Raw genomic sequence first — 19,495 nt, 5'->3', positions numbered from 1 at the left:
TTTTTAGTCCACTTAATTATTTGTTGAAAATAATACAAGTCAGTATAATAGAGAAGCATTCATATATTCAACACTGTAAGACAAAACACTAGAGACCTTGGATTTGATAATTGATCTGATATCCTGGACAGTACTCATATGTACAGTGATAGTTATCTTTCTTTGGGTTTTTTTTGTGTGTGTGTGTGTGTGTGTGTGTGTGTGTGTGTGTAGTTTTATGCAGTAAGTTCCATGTAGTGCTGGCACTTATTTAATTAACTATTCATGATTTTGTTAATACCTTGTTATAGAATTCAGGCATGTATTTTCAGCATAAGAAGCCAAACACACCAGCTTGTCATTGGAAAGAAACCATAAAGCTTGACTTTTGCATTGGAACTATGCTTTCATAAATAAAGGATATCTCATTGATTTAAAAAAAAGACACAGCTGAAAACATAACACAGTTTCAGGCAACAACTGTATGTTCCAAATATGGTCACACACACATCACAACTTAAAGGGAAATGGGGGTGGGCTGAGTGGGTCTTTATCTGTGTGTCAGGCCTTCCACACCCTGGTTCTTGTGATCACGCAGTAGTGCACAGATACAAAACAGGTCCGCACAGGTGACACCTGGAAACCTATCCACCACATCACAGAGGTCACCATCTGTCTCCCACACGCTCGTTCACATTTTCACACAAGTCAAATCACACAAGACGGAACTGGGGGAAGTAACCATGCAGTCATTTCCCAGGGGTACAAAGAAACTCACGTAGAGCCCTGCAGAGCCCTGGCCCAGGGTCTGAGACCTGTCCGAAGGCCCCACCGACGACCAGCCACACGCTGGGAGAGCCGCCTCCTTCCCCGGGTCTGCACCGTCCTGAGCTCCCAAGTAACTCGAGTGGACTCCAGGGTTGAAAGAGGAAATGGTCGTCCCAGATCTTAGAGAGGCTGCCAGGCTGGGCTCTGGGCCTGAGCTGGGGCCCCCACACTGGGCCCCTCGGCCCCCCACCCTCAGCCCCTTCTGGCTTCCCCATTGGCAGTAGAGAGGGAGGGAACTTCATAAGTCACAGAGCGGGGCTGAAGAAGACAGAGAGTCAGACAGATGGAGATGGGAGAGACATAGGGAGATGGCAGAGATAGGGAGAGACGGGGAGATGGGGAGAGACACAGGGAGGCAAATGAGAAGAAACAGGGATGGGACCAGACACAGAGAAAGGAAACTTCTTTAGTTTCCATCTTTAGTTATAAATGATGAAAGAGACAACTAATGACAGAGACAACGTTGCAAGAGGGAGAGAGAGATGGGGGAAGACGAATGGGAGGGGAGACACATCTAGGGGAGAGGAGGAAGAATTGGGGTGCCAGAGAGAGCAAGGAGGGAGAGGAGGCCGATGGGGGAGGGGAGAGCAATGCTCAGCCCAGCGAGGGGGTGTCCCTTCCCTCCACTGCAAGGTTTTGGGGAAGACGCCAGAGGCCTGAGGCCAAGACTGAGGCTTTGAGCGGAAAGAAGGAGGGGGCGAGTTATTCACGAAGCGCCCGCCTTGCCCTGAGTTTCCAGAAGGTGATGTGGAGTTTCCATCCCTCAGCCCGTCTGCAGTCAGGGGTACCCAGGGAGGACAGCTGGCCCAGAGGAGCTGTGGGACAAAAATGAATGATTGCCACAGTCATTCCCTCCAGTGGCTTCTCCCCAAGTACGTGGCGCCAGAGCGCCCAACATTGTGCGTATATGCTCGCTCCTAATTCGTGAGCCCGGGGGATATTATCATCCTTACTTTGGGAGGAGCCTCGGAATGCAGAAAGTGGTTTTAGCCCAGCTGGAGGAAATAGACCGAACCGGGATTCGAACCGGCGGATTAGTTTCTCTGCAGCCCGGAGCCGCGTAGCCCCGCCCCTTTCTCCCTAGAAACTGGCACCCGTGTCTCCATAGCAACCGCTCCACCTGATTGCCCCTCCCCGCTCCCGGAGGCCACCTAGTGCGCAGGCCCGCACGATGACGACCCAGGCCGTGCCGGCTCTCAGGCGCCGGAAGTGAGCTGCGCAGCGCCGGAAGCGGCGGACACAGGAGGCCTCGTGGAGGACACAGCAGCATGGGACAGTCAGGGAGGGTAAGGCCCGGAGGTTTGGGAGGCAGGGGACGCAGGCGGGATCCCGACCGAGGTCGCGGTGCTCACCGTTTGTCTCTTGCCACCGCAGTCCCGGCACCAGAAGCGCGCCCGCGCTCAGGCGCAGCTCCGCAACCTCGAGGCCTATGCCGCGAACCCGCACTCGTTCGTGTTCACGCGGGGCTGTACGGGTCGCAACATCCGGCAGCTCAGCCTGGACGTGCGGCGGGTCATGGAGCCGCTTACTGCCAGCCGTCTGCAGGTCTGTACCCTACCCCCAGCCCGCCTCCACCCACCCTGGGCCCCGTCTTCGCGGCTGCAGTAATGGCTCCCGCTATAAAACTGTGGGAGGCCTCAGTCTCCCCGGCTGGAAAAAGTGACCCTCATGGGGAGCATCATCTCTACCTTTCAGGGCTTTGCTGAGCTGGAGTGAGGGCGCGCAGCTTGGGAGATAGTTGGTCGCCTAAGCCTGACGGTTAAGACTGGAATCTGGAGCCGGGCGTGGTGGCTCATGCCTGTATTCCCAGTATTTTGGGAGGCTGAGGCGGGAGGATCACTTGAGCCCAGGAATTCGAGATCAGCCTGCGCAGCATGGCGAAACCCCGTCTTTGCAAAAAATAGAAAAATTAGTCGGATATGGTGGTGCATGCCTGTAGTTCCAGCTACTCGAGAGGCTGAGGTGGGAGGATTCCTTGAGCCCAGGAAATTAAGGCTGCAGTGAATCAGGATCATGCCACCTCACTCCAGCCTGGGCGACAGGAGGAGACCGTGTCGAAAAAAAAAAAGAGGCTAGAATCTGGAGGCAGCAAAGCAGGGTTGGAAACTGTCTTCTCCCCAGTACCTGAAGCAAGTTAGTTAACCTTGCTGGGCCTCAGTTCACTCATTTGTCAATGGGAAAATGCGCTGTGAGCAAGAGGTAAGAGTTAGAACTCAAATCCGCGTCTGATTGACTCTAAAGGCTAAGATCCTTTTGCTCCTCTGGGCTTATTGAAAGGGTTTGATGCTAGACAGACCATAACAGGATTTGCACCGTCAGCTTATAGTCATCGCAATAAGGGATAAGCTATGTTTTCTCTTTTTCTTTTTGTCATTTCCAGGTTCGTAAGAAGAACTCGCTGAAAGACTGTGTGGCAGTGGCTGGGCCCCTCGGGGTCACACACTTTCTGATCCTGAGCAAAACAGAGACCAGTGTCTACTTTGTGAGTAGATGCCCTCACCCTTCATCTCCCCCAGACCCCCACTTCCCCCTTCTCTTATGATGAACACATGTGCCTCTGAGCTGCTGTGATTTCTGGCTTCAAAGTAAACGCTCTGAAGAAGAGATGGGGCAAAGGTGCCTACTCGCAGACTCCTCTGCTAGACCCCTCCAGCGTCACTGATCTTTTTTTCTCCTGCAGAAGTTGATGCGCCTCCCAGGAGGCCCCACCTTGACCTTCCAGGTCAAGAAGGTGAGAGGGGTGGAGGTGGTACAAAGCCATGTGGGGTCAGAGCTGGACTTGGGGGTGTTCCCAGCCATGTGTGGTTGGTGGTCACCCCCTCACTCCTGCCCTACAGTACTCGCTGGTGCGTGATGTGGTCTCCTCATTGCGCCGGCACCGCATGCACGAGCAGCAGTTTGCCCACCCACCCCTCCTGGTACTCAACAGCTTTGGCCCCCACGGCATGCATGTGAAGCTCATGGCCACCATGTTCCAGAACCTGTTCCCCTCCATCAACGTGCACAAGGTGGGTCTGGCCTGGCGAGGTGGCAGGTATGGGTGGGTGCAGCGGGTAGAGGTCCCACAGGCCCTCAGATGGATTGCTCAGTCCTCCCAGTTCTGAGGCTGAGAGCTCCTGGGTCTGCTGAGTCCTGAGGGCAAATCCCACTCCTGTGTCTGATGATGCTGGACAAAAGTGTCCAGAGATGCCCCCAGCGCTCCCCACCCCACGAGCTGCGCCTTTTCCAGCAGGTGGAGAGAAATACTGATGGAGCTCTATTCCCCGTGTGTGTTGAGTGCTGGACTGAGCAGGATCATAGCATCTCTTCTCATGGCCCTGTTTTACAGAGGGAAGCTGCAGGCCCAGTGCTATGGCTCAGGCCTGTAATCCCAGTACTTTGAGAGGGCAAGGTGGGAGGATCGCTTGAGCCCAAGACTTTGAGATAAGCTTGTGCAACATAGTGAGACCACATGTCTACAAAAAGTAGATTTTTAAAAAGCCCAGTGTGGTGATGCATGCCTTTAGTACCAGCTACTGGGGAGGCTGAGGTGAGGATCACCTTAGCCCAGGAGGTCGAGGTTGCAGTGAGTTGTGTTCATGCCACTCTACTCCATCCTGGGTGACAAAGGGAGACCCTGTCTCAAAAAAAAAAAAAGCAAAACTGAGGCTGGCCAAGATGCTGATTTTAGATTCCAGGGTGCAGGACTGGATTTTTAAACTCGTCTGGCTCCTGAGTTCTAGCTCCTAATCTTTGTCACTAGTGACTCTCAGGTGGGACTTAGAAATTATGGAAGATATCAGTCATCAGAGAGTCTAATACGGGCTCAGGGACCAGGATTTCTTCTTTCCTTTTTTTTTTTTTTTTTTTTTTTTTTTTTTTTTGAGACGGAGTCTTGCTCTGTAGCCCAGGCTGGAGTGCAGTGGCCGGATCTCAGCTCACTGCAAGCTCCGCCTCCCGGGTTCACGCCATTCTCCTGCCTCAGCCTCCCAAGTAGCTGGGACTACAGGCGCCCGCCACCTCGCCTGGCTAGTTTTTTTTTTTGTATTTTTTAGTAGAGACGGGGTTTCACCGTGTTAACCAGGATGGTCTCAATCTCCTGACCTCGTGATCCGCCCGTCTTGGCCTCCCAAAGTGCTGAGATTACAGGCTTGAGCCACCGTGCCCGGTTGATTTTTTTTTTTTTTTTTTTTTTTTAATTATTATACTTTATGTTCAAACCTGCACGTTCTTCCTTTTTTTTTTAAGAGACACGTCTCCCTACATTGATCTTGAACTCCTGGGCGCAGGCAATCCTGCAGCCTCCGCCCCCCAAGTAGCTGAGACTACAGGCATGAGCCACCACGTCCAGCACATTTTTCCATCTGCTTTTTGTAGACATGGAGACTCGCTATGTTGCCCAGGCTGGTTTTGAACTCCTGGGCTCAGGCAGTCCCCCCACTTCAGCCTCTGGAGTAGCTGAAACTGCAGGTGCGAGCTGGAGGCAGCATTTCTAGCCAGTGCCACAGTCCATGTACAGTGCATGCATCCCCCAAAGCCCCCACTTCCCCATACTTCGCCGTGAGCCTACTGGAGCATGCGCTGTTCCTCACCTTCCAGGTGAACCTGAACACCATCAAGCGCTGCCTGCTCATTGACTACAACCCTGACTCCCAGGAGCTGGACTTCCGCCACTAGTGAGTGTCCCAGCGGAATGGGGGACGAGGGGGTGCCGGGTGGGGGCCCCCGCATGCGGCTGATGACAGCACTCCTGCTGAGACTCTGTGATTGCTGTGTCTCAAAGTAAATGCCCTGACACACTGTGGGAAGGGTGGGATGGGGACTGCCAGCCCCGTGTCCCCTGACCACCCTCTTGCCGTCCACTCACGTTCCTGCAGTAGCATCAAAGTCGTTCCTGTGGGCGCGAGTCGCGGGATGAAGAAGCTTCTCCAGGAAAAGTTCCCCAACATGAGCCGCCTGCAGGACATCAGCGAGCTGCTGGCCACGTGAGGAGGGCACAGGGCGGAAGGCCACTGCCACCCGGGGACCCCAGAACAGGCCCGGGAGCCTGAGCTCCCCCACTGAGCCCTGTATGTCCCACACACAGGGGCGCGGGGCTGTCGGAGAGCGAGGCAGAGCCTGATGGCGACCACAACATCACAGAGCTGCCTCAGGCTGTCGCTGGCCGTGGCAACATGCGAGCCCAGCAGAGTGCGGTGCGGCTCACTGAGGTGAGGCCCGGGGCAGGGGACCCCTGGGTTCCCCCAGTCCCAACAATGGGCTGACACTTCTCCCTCATCCCCCTAGATCGGCCCGCGGATGACATTGCAGCTCATCAAGGTCCAGGAGGGCGTTGGGGAGGGCAAAGTGATGTTCCACAGTTTTGGTGAGTCCGGGGCCCGCGGGGGTGTGGGGTCATGGGTGCCGGGCTGCTTCCGGACCTTGGTGACCCGCGTCTCCTGGCTCAGTGCGCAAGACAGAGGAGGAGCTGCAGGCCATCCTGGAAGCCAAGGAGAAGAAGCTGCGGCTAAAGGCACAGAGGCAGGCTCAGCAGGCCCAGAACGTGCAGCGCAAGCAGGAGCAGCAGGAGGCCCACAGGTCTGGGCAGGGCTGGGCACGGCGGGGCCGGGGGATCCCTGGGGTGGGCAGCCACATTGACCCCCACCCCCTCCTCCAGGAAGAAGAGCCTGGAGGGCATGAAGAAGGCACGGGTCGGGGGTGGTGATGAAGAGGCCTCTGGGATCCCTTCGAGGACGGCGAGCCTGGGGTTGGGTGAGGAGGACGATGACCAGGAAGATGATGACATCGAGTATTTCTGCCAGGCGGTCGGCGAGGCGCCTAGTGAAGGTATGGAGTGGGGTCTGCAGCGGGGCACCCAGAGCCTGTCCTTGTCCCTGGGAACCCTGACTCTCTCTCTCCACAGACCTGTTCCCCGAGGCCAAGCGGAAACGGCCTGCCAAGTCTCCAGGCCGGAAGCGGCGGGAAACGGATCGAGGCAGGGGTCGTCTTTGTGACCGGAAGTTTCCCAAGCCCAAGGACAAGCCCCAGGGGTCCCAGACCAGGCGGGGGCCCAGAGGGGCTTCCCGGGATGGTGGGCGAGGCCAGGGCCGGGGCCGCTCACGGAAGAGAGTGGCCTGAGCCCAAGCCGCACCGGAGCAGTGGATGAACTGAACGCCCCAGATTGGGGCCCGAGAGACATGGCCCTCGGTTTCCTTTCATAAAGGAGTCGTGTCCCCCACCCTTCCACTCCAATAAACAACTGAACTGGCCAGGGGTCCACGTCGGCGTTTGGGATGAGGGATCCTGGAGCTCTGCAAAGCAACCCAGAGTCGCCTGGGCAGGTGACCCCGGGAGTCCCTCCCACCTGGTTTCTTCCTGGAAGCTGGGTCTCTCCCCTACCCTGCATGGGGTTGGTTTCATTGGTGGCAATGGTGGTCATGAGGCCCCTCCCCACAGTCTCACCAAGAGCCCTGCAAGCAGACAGGTCACGCTTTCAGCAGATGAGCTTGAACCTCAAGAGGGCTGTGCACAATGAGGAAGGAAACGGGTGGAAAGGCACCCTGGCCTGCTCTGCTGGCTGGGCCAGGAACTGGGGGTGGGGCTGGGGCAGGGGCAGGGCCCGCTAAGCCACCAGTGACTGGGGGAGGAGCTGCGGAACTGGGTGGCAGACACAGGCTGAGGCTCGGCACGGGAGCATGGCAGCCAACGTCTCAGGTAAGGAGAAGGCATGTTGGCTTTCTCTGGGGGTCTGTGGTTAGCCCTGCAGATTGTCAGGAGGTGGGGGCGGTGGGGCATGGGTATTGGTAAAACCTAGGTCTGGGGCGGGGTACAGTGGCTCACGCCTGTAATCCCAGCACTTTGGGAGGTTGAGGCGGGCAGAACATTGGGTCAGGAGTTTGAGAACACCCTGACCAGCCAGAAACCCCATTGCTACTAAAAATATAAAATTAGCCGGACTTGGTGGCACGTGCTTGTAATCCCAGCTACTCGGGAGGCTGAGACAGGAGAATCACTTAAACGCGGGAGGCAGAGGTTGCCCTCCAGCTTGGGCAACGAGCAAAACTCTGTCTCAAACCTGGTGGTGTGAGCCTGAGATTCCAGCTACTGGTGAGGCTGAGGCAGGAGGATCACGACCCCAGGAGGTCCGAGACTGCACTGAGCTGTGATTGCACCTCAGCCTCGGTGACAGTGAAATCCTGTCTCCAAAAAAAGCCAGTCTAGACGACACTTCCTCCCTGAGCAGGCTGGCATTGGGAGTCCTCCGGAGGAGCCTGCCCCGGCCTGCGGTGGCAGGAGTGGGGTGTACAAGGAGTGAGTGCCCCTGTGCTGCTGGGCCCTGGGCACTGCGGTGAGCACTGGCGCCAGTGGTGTGTAAGCAGGACCCCCCATTCTCCCGAAAGGGAGATTTTTCTCACTGTCATCAGGTGAGGCACAGGGTATGGGGGAAAATAGCGCAGGGAAGGGAGAGTGGAGGGCACATAGTGGTTAGAGTGGCCTTGGGCCCTCTCACAGGCAAGACCACAGACGTGGGGAAAGGAGCCTCAAGAAAGTCTGGGTGAGGCCAGGTGCGGTGGCTCATGCCTGTAATCCCAGCACTTTCGGAGGCTGAGGCGGGCAGATCTGAGGTCAGGAGTTCGAGACCTCCTGGCCAACATGGGGAAACCCGATCTCTACTAAAAATACAAAATTTAAAATTAAACCAAGCGTGGTGGTGGGTGCCTGTGGTCCCAGCTACTCAGGAGGCTGAGGCAGGAGAATCACTTGAACCAGGGAGGCAGAGGTTGCAGTGAGCTGAGATCGCATCATTGCACTCCAGCCTGGGTGATGAGAGCGAGACTCTTGTCTCAAAAAAAAAAAAAAAAAAAAAAAAAAAAAAATGTCTGGGTATGAAGGTCCCAAGGCACAAGCCTGCAAAAGCAGCCGGGAAGCCAGGGTGGGCTGGCGCGAGGGAGCGAGTCGTGGAGCACAGAGGGTGGCACTGGGGGGTATGGCGGGCGGGAGTGCTCTTATGGGACCTTGTGGGGTGAGTCTGGCTTTTTGGCGGCAACTCTGTGGCCAAGTGTGAGCACCTGGAAGCAAAAGGATGGGGACAGAACTCTGGCGCTCGCAGGTGCCCTCTGGTGGCCACAGGGAGAAGAGGCTGTGGGCGGCGGCTAGTGGTGAGGTCGGGGCAGGATGCCGGGGCTGGACCCCACCCCGGTGGGGCCTCAGACGGCACAGGTTTGAAGCGGAGCCAGCAGGCCTTGCCGGGGCTGGACTTTGAGGCGGCGGCCTCTAGTGAGGCCAGGGACTCCCACAGGCAGGTGTGGTGCGGGAGCAGGGTGGCCACTGCCCATGTTACCGGTGGACCCTGAGCTCCAAGACTGCCTGGCCCGCCTCAGCTGGTCCCTCGGGGCCCAATGCAGAACCCCGGCTCTGAGCCCAGACCTGTCCATATAAAGGAGTGGAGCCCGGTCTCCTTCCAGGGAGGGGAAAGAACTTGTGTCAAGGAATCCATGCCATGGCAGACGTGGGCTCTGGGGGCAGCAGGAGCTGCCATGTGGGAGAATAGGGCTCAGCTGGTGACACCTTCTGCCCACAGATGCCAAGTCCTGCCCTACCAACTTCTCGGCAGCTGCCGACCACATCCTCAGTGGGTTCCAGGAAGACTTCCTGTGGCCCATACTGGTGGTGCAGTTCCTGGTGGCCTTGGCCAGCAATGGCCTGGCCTTGTACCGCTTCAGCACCCGGGAGCAGCGCCCGTGGTACCCCGCCGTGGTCTTCTCAGTCCAGCTGGCAGTCAGTGACCTGCTCTGCGCCCTGACGCTGCCCCCGCTGGCCGCCTACCTCTATCCCCCCAAGCACTGGCGCTATGGGGAGGCCGCATGCCGCCTGGAGCGCTTCCTCTTCACCTGCAACCTGCTGGGCAGCGTCATCTTCATCACCTGCATCAGCCTCAACCGCTACCTGGGCATCGTGCACCCCTTCTTCACCCGCAGCCACCTGCGGCCCAAGCACGCCTGGGCCGTGAGCGCCGCCGGCTGGGTCCTGGCCGCCCTGCTGGCCATGCCCACACTCAGCTTCTCCCACCTGAAGAGGCCACAGCAGGGGGTGGGCAACTGCATCGTAGCCAGGCCCGAGGCCTGCATCAAGTGTCTGGGGACAGCAGGTCACAGGCTGGAGGCCTACAGAGCATACAGCCTGGTGCTGGCGGGGCTGGGCTGCGGCCTGCCGCTGCTGCTCACGCTGGCAGCCTATGGCGCGCTCGGGCGGGCTGTGCTACGCAGCCCGAGCATGACTGTGGCCGAGAAGCTGCGTGTGGCGGCGCTGGTGGCCAGTGGCGTGGCCCTCTACGCCAGCTCCTACGTGCCCTACCACGTCATGCGTGTGCTCAACGTGGATGCTCGGCGGCGCTGGAGCACCCGCTGCCCGAGCTTTGCAGACGTGGCCCAGGCCACAGCAGCCCTGGAGCTGGGACCCTACGTGGGCTACCAGGTGATGCGGGGCCTCATGCCCCTGGCCTTCTGTGTCCACCCGCTGCTCTACATGGCCGCGGTGCCCAGCCTGGGTTGCTGCTGCCGACACTGCCCTGGCTACAAGGACAGCTGGAACCCAGAGGACGCCAAGAACACTGGCCAAGCCCTGCCCCTCAATGCCACAGCTGCCTCTAAACCGTCGGAGCCCCAGTCCCATGAGCTGAGCCCGTGACATAGCCTAGCTGAAGCCGCCGCCTCACCCCAGGTGTTGCTGGAGAACCCTGAGGACAGGACCCCAGCCCCAACATGCCCCTTCCCCCAAAAAGCAACACCTGTGGTTGCAGCCAGCTCAGGCCCAGCTGCAGCCCAGGCAGGAGCAGTTGCCTTTCCCACCCAACAGCGCTGGCCACAGGGCTCCCTGCAGCATCAGGGACCAAACCATGCCCAGGAGAGGGGAGGCGCTGGCCCCCGCCACAGGACTGGAGACACGAGAACAAACAGGACCGGGTACAGAGAGTGGAGCTTTTTTATTGCCCTTGGAGCCCGCTCTCTCAGAGGCTGCCTTCTGTCGCCGAGGGTCCTGGGCCGAGCACGCGGTGGCAGCTGGCTTAGTTGGTGGACGGCCTGGGGTAGGGGAGGGTGGCAGGGTATGAGACCTCCAGGGGCGCCCCAAGACCCCAGACACCCAAATGGTGCCTTGTGGCGGGCTAGGGGCAGAGAAGGACGGGGCAATGGGAGGACAAAGCGGGCACTGAGCCAGATGGCCAGCCTCAAGGCCTGGCCCACGGACTGGCAGGGACCCCAGGCACAAGAGCTGCCACCCCTCTGCCAGGTTTTGGAGAAAAACAATAAAGGACTGTCCCCTCAAAACCAGCTGGGGGACTGTTTAATTGGCACACGGCCACTGGTTGGCCCAAGGTTCTGTGGAGGTGCTGGGACGAGGTGGGGAGCAGGGGCTGGGGTGGGGAGGGGTGGGGTGGGGGTGGAGTCTTACTTGGCCCACTCGACATTGAGAATGAGGTGGTCGTAGCCGAAGCCAGACACCCCGGCGATGGCACGCGCGGCATCCTCACGGCGGTGGAAGCTGATGAAGGCGAAGCCCTGTGCAGGGGCGGGGTGGGGTCAGGGGCACAAACTAGGACAGGCAACCCCAGGACAGGTGACCCTCACACAGCCCCGTCGCACCCGCCTGCCTGCCCACCTTGGACTGGCCGGTGGTCTTGTCCTTAGCCAGGTAGATGCGGGAAATGGAGCCGAAAGGCCGGAAGAGCTCCTGCAGGTCGGTCTCACGTGTGTCCTCTGACAAGTTGGTGACACGGATGGTGGCGTTGTCGTCGGCTGTGTGGGAGAGGGGAGGTGGCTGTGAGGGGGAGGCCCCTGCCTGGCCCTTGTGTGCACGCTTTGGGGATAATTACGAGGTGCTGGGAGATGCCCACCCACCAGCCTGGCATCAGGGTGCCCCTCACCTCTGCGGTTGGGCTGCATGGACTCCCCGCGGCGGCTGGCCCCGTCGCGCAGGCTTGGTGGCACGTACTTCCCTGTCTTGTTCTGCGTGGCCTGCACCGGCTCCAGCTCTGGGGACCAAAAGACAGTCAACTGAGTTCAACCTCACCCTGGCGCAGGAACAGGGACACAGCCGCCCCAGGAGGCTCAGGCTTCAGTGCTGACCCAGCGCAGGCACCGTGTGCCAAGCCACAGGCAGCCAGTTGGCCACGAGGACACGAAGGTGACACCTAGGAAGCTGACACCATTTGAGCTCCTGGCCGGTGACAATGGCGGAGGAAGAGGGAGCCCTGACCCCACCCCAGAGAGGGTGGGTTGGGGGGGTGGCAACGGGAATGGCAGCCTCACATCCACAGCGACAGCAGGCATGGGACACACGACAGGAACAGTGCCCAGGTTTCCCTCGCATGGTAGGCGACAAATGCACGTCTCCACTCTCACACTCACCACCAGCAATCCCACCAAAAGATTCAGACGGTACAGCCACAGGCATGCAACGGAGACACTACACACACACTGTGTACAAGGGCCGACAGACAGCAGCTCCCATCAGGACAGTCATAGGGCCACCAGCAGAGTCACAGCTGCCAAGTCACACATATACGAGAGACGCCGGTCTCCCAACCACAGGAGGTACAGCCAATTAGGAAGGCACAGACGCCCTGAGAAGAGTCGGGCGCCATCAACCCTGCCACGCTGTCGTGTGGGAGATGACAGCACAAAGGCAGCACTGGGGACAGAACCCGCGCACTGACAGCAGGACCCCCCGCCCCCGCCATGGCAGCCAGCATCCCCAGCCCCGCACCTCCCGGCAGCTTCTCCTTCTCGCCGGTAGACAGGCCCAGCTGCTCGGCCAGCTCCTTCTGCATGGGGCCCAGCGTGTCCTTGTAGGGGCAGCGGGTGGTCCAGTGGTCGCCCTTGCAGATGCGGCAAGACACGATCTTCTGGCCCTTGAGTTTGTTCATGGGGTCCTCCTCCTCCTGGCAGTTCAGGTCCTGGCAGGGGCGGGTTGTGGGAGCTCAGAGGCGGCTGAGGCACCCCCCGTGCCCCACCCCAGCACGCCAGCCCCCCCGATCGCCCTGCTCACCTCTTTGCTGGTGATGAACGTCATAGAGACGTCATCACTGACGGTGGTGGTGGCCACATTGGGTCCCGGGGGGTCAAACTCCGAGTTCCCGAACTTCTTCCAGTTCTGGGCTCAGGGGGGGATGGGGGACAGTTGAGGGCAGGGGCAGGCAGGGTTCCACAGTGGGGTACCCTAGACCTACAGCAGCCATCCCCAGAGTACCTGGGCCTCGAACCCCATTTTCATCCTCCTCAACCACTCCCCAAATAGTCCTGGCGACAGTTCCCATTTCCTGAGTACACGCCAGGCCCAAGCTCCAGGTGACAGCTGTACAGCCTGGGGCCTGTGCAGGCTGGCGGACCAGCTCCCACCAGGGCGTGATACTCAGGGATGTGCAGGGGTCTACCCAGACCTCCGGGCCCTTGAGCTAGACAACCTGAGCCTCAGCTTCCTCCCTTCCTCCCTTATCAAACGGGAACCACAAAAGCTTCCTGCCTCCCTGGGCTCCTAAGGAGACTGAATCAGAGAGACACTCCCTGCAAGGCGTTTGCCATGGGGTATGTTACAATTAAGTGCACAGCAAGCTGTTCTAAGTGTATTTATTGCTAATGCCTCTAACTGCTGCGACCACCTCCTGCCTCTGTTCCTCCAGGCTGACAGGCCAAGAGGAACAAGAATCTAACCCCGGCTGGGCCCGGTGGCTCCCTCCTGTAATCCCAGCACTTTGAGAGGCAAAGGTGGGAGGATCTCTTAAGCCCAGGAGCTGGAGACCAGCCTGGGCAACATAGTGAAACCCCATCTCTACAAAAAATTAAAATTAGCCGGGTGTGGCAGTGCACACCTGTAATCCCAGGTTGGCTTGAGCCTGGGAGTTCAAGGCTGCAGTAAGCTATGATCGTGCCACTGCACCTCCAACCTGGGCAACAGAACTGGACCCTGTGTCTTTAAAAAAATTAAAAGAATCTAACTTTCACTCGATATTTATAATGGAATTTATTTGACATTTATTAATATAATTTGATATCTATCATCAAACTTTTATTAGATATTTATCATTTATTTAATCGCTATTTATCATCGACTCCTATGCCCTGGACTTTCCAGAGTCCCAAGAGAGTGTAAGCACTCCAGGCCTCAGTTCAGCTTCAACAAAATAGGTACAAAGAGTTAAGCCCGGCTGGGTGCGATGGCTCACGGCTGTAATCCCAACACTTTGGGAGGCCGAGGCAGGTGGATAACGTGAGGTCAGGAGTTCGAGACGAGCCTGGCCAACATGGCAAAACCCCGTCTCTACTAAAAGTACAAAAATCAGCTGGGCGTGGTGGCGCATGCCTGTAATCCCAGCTACTCAGGAGGCTGAGGCAGGAGAATCACTTGAACCCAGGAGGCGGAGGTTGCAGTGAGTCGAGATCGTGCCACTGCACTACAGCCTGGGGGACAGAGCGACACTCTGTCTCAAAAAAAAAAAAAAAGAGTTAAGCCCCATCTCTTAACAAAAAGGTCCCGGAGCACGGTTTCCCAATTCCTCTGGGTTAGCCCTGGGGAAGGAGCGCCTCACCTTCCTCCTTGCAACAGCCTTTGAAGCCTTCCGGGTCTCAATCCTGAAGGTGCGGACAATCTGAGGATGGCAGGGGAGAAGGGTCAGGCTTCTGGGACTAGGGGATCTCCTTTACCAACCCCCTCAGCACACCCCGCCGCCTTCTGGTCTAAGGGCCCCCCTACCCTCACCTTGAACTTCTTGCCATCCTCATCTATCTTGTACTCTGTCACTGTCTTTATGTTTCCGTTGATGACTTCCTTGGGAGGTGGCAGTGGAGCTGGGAGAAGGGGAAAAACAGAAGGACTGAGCCCTGGGTCATGGGGATCAGGAGCGGCAGGGCGGGAGGGAGAGGCAGCCCGGACACGGAGTGGCAGTCCTCACTCACCTCCCGGCAGTAGCTCTGGCTCTGGGCTGGTGTCGCCAGTGGCCAGAGGGATCCCCTTGAGGAGCTCGCTGGTGACACATTTGTCTGCAAGAGGCAGCGTGGGGAGGAGGGGTCAGGTCCAGGGCAGGAGCTCCCCAGCTGCGATGGAAGGGCCTTTGGGATGATGCCTACAGCAAGAGCTGAGAAAGGCAGGCCAAGGGCAGAGGGCTGACCAGGCAGCGCACTGGGATAGCCCTGTGGGGACTTGGAGTGGCAAAGATGGGGGATCCCTCGTAGGAAGGTGGGTGCCAGGCCATGAAGCCAACCAGGCGCCAGTAGAGAAACAGGAGACGGGAGATTACAACTTCCTCCCTGGAGTAAGGCAACAGCTGGGAGGACTTCGGCAGTAACATGGGAGGAACAGGGACCCGCCGGGGAACACCTGGAGTTGGCAACAGGCAGGTCCCAAGGAGGATGGCGCGTGGCAGGGGCTGGTCGTGACGGGGGACAGGGTGCCAGACTGCGAGATGGAAGCAGGCGTCAGTCGCCCGGCTCGGGCCTGGCCGCGATTACCCCGGGCGACCGGGTACACTTACCGTCCTCCCCCTCCTCCTCCACCTGGTCAGCCCAACTGGGCTTCGAACTGCGGAAACAAATGTGTGGGAAGCGAAGATTAAGTCAGCAAGGCCCGGTCCCCGCAGCCTCGGCACACCCAGGCCCCATAATACTGCCCAGAGCACCCCAACAGCTTCCCATGCCCCCCTCCGCGATCCCGGACTCACTCAAAGTCTCCAGTAGGCATCGCAAAAAGTATTCTCCACGCAGCCCAAGCCTGGCCAGAGAGCGGAAGTGGGTGGAAAACGAGACTTCCGGTGTCGCCGTCGCCGCTAGAGAGGCCCAGCCGCGGCACCCACAACGACACCTGCGGACGGAGGTGGAGGCGCACGCGGCTGTGTGTGCTGCTGAACGCTGCTGGTACCAGAGCAGGGCTGGCGGGGCAGAGGCTGATTTCAGTGCTGGTCCTATTAACCTTTAAAATTAAAATAGGCGGGGCGCGGTGGCCCAAGCCTGTAATCCCCTCACTTTGGGAGATCGAGGCGGGCGGATCACCTGAGGTAAGGAGTTCGAGACCAGCTTGGCCAACGTGGCGAAACCCCGTCACTACTAAAAATACAAAAATTAGCTGGGCGTGGTAGTGCGCGTCTGTAGTCCTAGCTACAGATTGGAGGCTGAGGCAGGAGAATCGCTTGAACCCGGGAGGTGGAGGTTGCAGTGAGCTGAGATTGCGCCACTGCACTCCACCCTGGCGACAGAGCGAGACACCGTCTCAAAAAACAAAACAAAACAAAAAAAAACCCACACACACAAAAAAACAAAATTAGCCAGGCGTGGTGGCGGGCGCCTATAATCCCAGGGACTCGGGAGGCTGAGGCGGGAGAATCGCTTGAACCCACGAGGCGGAGGCTGCAGTGAGCCGAAATCACACCACTGCAGTCTAGCCTGGGCTGCAGAGTGAGACTCTGTCTGAGAAAAAGAAGTAAAATTAAAATAAATAATAATAATCATAACAAGGCTCACTTATTGAGTGCTTGTTGTATATGAAGCACGGTGAGGAGGATATTACTTCCATTTTACCGCTGAGGAAACTGAGGCTCAGACTGGGTCCGGTGGCGCATGCCTGTAATCCTGCACTTTGGGAGACTGAGGTGTGGGGATCGCTTGAGGCCAGGAGTTTGAGACCAGCCTGGGCAGCATAGTGAGAACCCCTGTCTCTAAAACAGAAAAAAAAAGAAAAAAGAAACCAAAGCTCAGGGAAAACAATCCTTTTGCTTAAACTGTTCCTTATCTTCTTTCCCGATCTCAATGATTCAGATGCCAAGTCGCCCCCCTCCCCAGCCACTCCCTCTTCTTTTCTTTGTAGCATTCTTGGCTTTCCGGTATAATTTTGTGCATTTACTTCTTTATGGCTCAGCTGCTTGCTCTAAGCACAACCGTCCTCAGTTGGAGTGATTCATGATGACTCCCCAGGGGAAAAAACTGCTTTTCAGGGAGGAAAAAAGTCTTAGATATTGTGGTCTTCTAAAGCCAGCTCTATCAGCCATCTTATTCCTAAGTATTTAGTTTCTGCCTTTAGGGAGATATTAAATGTAATTATATTGAAATTAATTTAGTTGATGTAAATTCAATTTTAGAATAATTCGGGTTTTCTCCTAAGGAGGGTGATATGAACAAAAAAAGTTTGACAATGCCGGATGCAGTGGCTTACACGTGTAATCCCAGCACTTTGAGAGGCCGAGGCGGGCAGATCTCTTGAGGTCAGGAGTTCAAAACCAGCCTGGGCAACATGGCGAAACCCGTCTTTACTAAAAATACAAAAATTAGTTGGGTGTTGTGGCCCGCGCCTGTAATCCCAGCACTTTGGGAGACTGAGGCAGAAGGATCACTTGAGCCCCGGAGTTCGACCAGCCTGGGCAACACATAGCGAGACCCCCATCTCTAAAACACATTTTTTTTTGGGGGGGGATGCAGTCTCACTCTGTCGCCCAGTCTGGAGTGCAGTGGCGCAATCTTGGATCACTGCAACCTCTGCCTCCCGGGTTCTAGAGATTCTCCTGCCTTAGCCTCCCGAATAGCTGGGATTACAGACTACGGCCACCATGTTGTGCTAATTTTTGTATTTTTAGTAGAGATAGTAGAGACAGGGGCCCGCCTCGGCCTCCCAAGGTGCTGGGATTACAGTTGTGAGCCTGGCCCCTAAAACAAAAAAACAAAAAAAACAAAAAAAGAAAACAACAACTTTAAAAAAATTAGCTGGGCATAATTCTGTGTGCCTGTAGTCCCAGATACTCAGGAGGCTGAGGTGGGAGAATAGCTTCAGTCCAGGAGGTTGAGCCATGATCACACCACTGCACTTCAGCCTAGGCAACAGAGCGAGACTCTGTCTCGAAAACACAGACACAGACACACACACACACACACACACAGACACACACATGCAACAAACAAAACAAAACAAAACTTGTAAGGGAGAATGGCCTGAGAAAAATAAAGAAGAAGACAGGAAAAACAAAGTTTATGCTGTTTATCCTCTGAGGTGTGAGTGAGGAGGCCACTCAAGGGTTTAGAATATCACCAGCTTTGCTTGTGGAAAAAATTATTCTAGAAGCCTGTAGAGACCCAAGTGGAAGGAAAAACATTAGCTGGAGGCAGGAAAGAGAGGCACACCGCTGTGGTTTGCGGCGGTTTTTCAGGAGGGTGTCCTGGCTATGTATATTGGTGAAAATATGAAGCTGGTCCAAAGGGCTGATAAACATTTGTACAAGCTTACTCAAATGTACTCTGAGCAACACAAAATCCAAACAACCTAGCAGATTGGGCAAAGCTTTAAAAATTTGATATCACCCAGTGGTAGTAAAGATGTTGTAGGGAAACAGGCCAGGCGCGGTGGCTCACGCCTGTAATCCCAGCACTTGGGGAGGCTGAGGTGGGTGGATCACCTGAGGTCAGGAGTTTGAGACCAGCCTGGAAAGCATGGTGAAACCTCATCTATACTAAAAATACAAAAATTCACTGGGCATGGTGGTGGCGGGCGCCTGTGATCCCAACTACTTGGGAGACTGAGTCAGAAGGATCACTTGAACCTGGGAGACAGAGGTTGCAGTAAGCCAAGATTGCCCCACTGCACTCCAGCCTGGGTGACAGAACAAGCCTCTGTCTCAAAAAAAGAAAAAAACAAGCACGTATGAATTTTCCTTTGAACCAGCTAATAATTCCTGCTGCGAATAAACTTGTAAATATATGCAAAGATGTAAGTAAAATGTCTGCAGTATTGTTTATGATAGCAAAAACTGGAAACACTCATCCACCATCCATAGGGACTAGTTACATAGATGAAGTTATGCTATACTGTAATCTATAAATTGCTATTTGATCTTTAAGGAGGTAGATACATTTGTGCTCATGTTAAAAACAAACTTCAGGATAAAAAGGGGAAGCAAAGATGGCGCGCAGTGGCTCACTCCTGTAATCCCAGCACTTTGGGAGGCCGAGGCGGGTGGATCACCGGAGGTCAGGAGTTCAAGACCAGCCCCTGGCCAACATGGTGAGATGCCGTTTCTACTAAAAATACAAAATATATATATATATATATCTGGCCGTGGTGGTGGGCGCCTGTAATCCCAGCTACTCGGGAGGCTAAGGCAGGAGAATCACCATTGCACTCCAGCCTGGGCGACACAGCGAGACTTCATCTCAAAAAAAAAAAAAGAGGAAGCAATATATAAAATGGCATATATTGTAGGAACCAATTTGTGTACATCTTTAATAGCACATAGATATGCAGATATATGCAAATCATTTCCTGGAAAGAAAGAATCAGAACCTGTTAATGAGGAATGCTTTGGAAAGAAGGCACCAAGAAAGGAAAGATTATTTTTGGACATGAATTAATATATAATATGCATTTATGTAATATATGTGAGATGTAACATATAAATATATTTCTTGGCTGGGCACTGTGGCTCATGCCTATAATCCCAGCACTTTGGGAGGCCAAGGCAGAAGAGTTTCTTGAGCCCAGGAGTTCAAGACCAGACGAGGCAACGTCATTGAGACCCCATCACTACACACAAAAAATTGCTGGGTGTGGTAATGTACGCCTGTAGTCCCAGCTACCTGGGAGGCTGAGGTGGGAGGATTGCCTGAGCCCCGGAGGTAAGGCTGCAGTGAGCTATGATTGTACCATTACACTCTGGCCTGGGCGACAGAGCAAAAACCCTGTCTCTGAAAAAGAAAGAGGCTGG

General features: G+C 56.1%; 3 protein-coding genes and 2 non-coding genes across 6 annotated transcripts in view; 4 read left to right on the top strand and 1 right to left on the bottom strand.

Moving 5' to 3' along the window:
- The window catches only part of PPAN (peter pan homolog), a 62,168-nt gene extending 55,134 nt beyond the window's left edge, over window positions 1–7,034 (top strand). Inside the window, exons 2-13 of one of the 2 annotated variants that reach the window (XM_050770500.1) lie at window positions 2,043–2,093; window positions 2,182–2,352; window positions 3,188–3,289; window positions 3,488–3,538; window positions 3,645–3,815; window positions 5,386–5,462; window positions 5,664–5,771; window positions 5,873–5,996; window positions 6,073–6,151; window positions 6,234–6,363; window positions 6,443–6,612; window positions 6,689–7,034. In XM_050770500.1, the coding sequence (XP_050626457.1) occupies window positions 2,076–2,093; window positions 2,182–2,352; window positions 3,188–3,289; window positions 3,488–3,538; window positions 3,645–3,815; window positions 5,386–5,462; window positions 5,664–5,771; window positions 5,873–5,996; window positions 6,073–6,151; window positions 6,234–6,363; window positions 6,443–6,612; window positions 6,689–6,903 (1,416 nt within the window). In that variant the 5' untranslated portion in view covers window positions 2,043–2,075 and the 3' untranslated portion in view covers window positions 6,904–7,034. Of the gene's footprint in view, window positions 1–1,999; window positions 2,094–2,181; window positions 2,353–3,187; window positions 3,290–3,487; window positions 3,539–3,644; window positions 3,816–5,385; window positions 5,463–5,663; window positions 5,772–5,872; window positions 5,997–6,072; window positions 6,152–6,233; window positions 6,364–6,442; window positions 6,613–6,688 lie in introns of those variants that run through there. The other variant, XM_050770501.1, reaches the window with a different exon arrangement.
- LOC126943665 (small nucleolar RNA SNORD105) lies at window positions 3,334–3,418 on the top strand. The gene has a single exon (XR_007721805.1). It is a non-coding gene; the product is annotated as a small nucleolar RNA SNORD105 (small nucleolar RNA).
- Window positions 5,512–5,591, top strand: LOC126943672 (small nucleolar RNA U105B). Its single transcript, XR_007721811.1, has one exon. It is a non-coding gene; the product is annotated as a small nucleolar RNA U105B (small nucleolar RNA).
- Window positions 7,035–7,197: 163 nt separating the features above from the next.
- On the top strand, window positions 7,198–11,107 carry P2RY11 (purinergic receptor P2Y11). Its single transcript, XM_050770604.1, has 2 exons — window positions 7,198–7,479; window positions 9,347–11,107. Exons 1-2 carry the CDS (start codon window positions 7,461–7,463, stop codon window positions 10,450–10,452), a joined length of 1,125 nt encoding a protein of 374 aa, XP_050626561.1. The 5' UTR covers window positions 7,198–7,460; the 3' UTR covers window positions 10,453–11,107.
- The window catches only part of EIF3G (eukaryotic translation initiation factor 3 subunit G), a 29,300-nt gene continuing 20,536 nt past the window's right edge, over window positions 10,732–19,495 (bottom strand). The window contains exons 2-12 of the mRNA XM_050770668.1: window positions 15,476–15,536; window positions 15,290–15,336; window positions 14,715–14,798; window positions 14,518–14,606; window positions 14,348–14,407; window positions 12,811–12,915; window positions 12,529–12,718; window positions 11,687–11,794; window positions 11,422–11,558; window positions 11,215–11,321; window positions 10,732–10,844 (exon numbers count right to left, since the gene is read on the bottom strand). Coding sequence (XP_050626625.1) covers window positions 10,829–10,844; window positions 11,215–11,321; window positions 11,422–11,558; window positions 11,687–11,794; window positions 12,529–12,718; window positions 12,811–12,915; window positions 14,348–14,407; window positions 14,518–14,606; window positions 14,715–14,798; window positions 15,290–15,336; window positions 15,476–15,495 — 963 coding nt within the window. The 5' untranslated portion in view covers window positions 15,496–15,536 and the 3' untranslated portion in view covers window positions 10,732–10,828. The remainder of the gene's footprint in view (window positions 10,845–11,214; window positions 11,322–11,421; window positions 11,559–11,686; window positions 11,795–12,528; window positions 12,719–12,810; window positions 12,916–14,347; window positions 14,408–14,517; window positions 14,607–14,714; window positions 14,799–15,289; window positions 15,337–15,475; window positions 15,537–19,495) is intronic.

Source organism: Macaca thibetana, chromosome 19 (assembly GCF_024542745.1).
Source record: "Macaca thibetana thibetana isolate TM-01 chromosome 19, ASM2454274v1, whole genome shotgun sequence".
NCBI classification, from domain to species: domain Eukaryota; kingdom Metazoa; phylum Chordata; class Mammalia; order Primates; family Cercopithecidae; genus Macaca; species Macaca thibetana.
The sequence above is the reverse complement of the archived record's forward strand: the minus strand, read 5'-3'. Positions and strand labels throughout refer to the sequence as shown.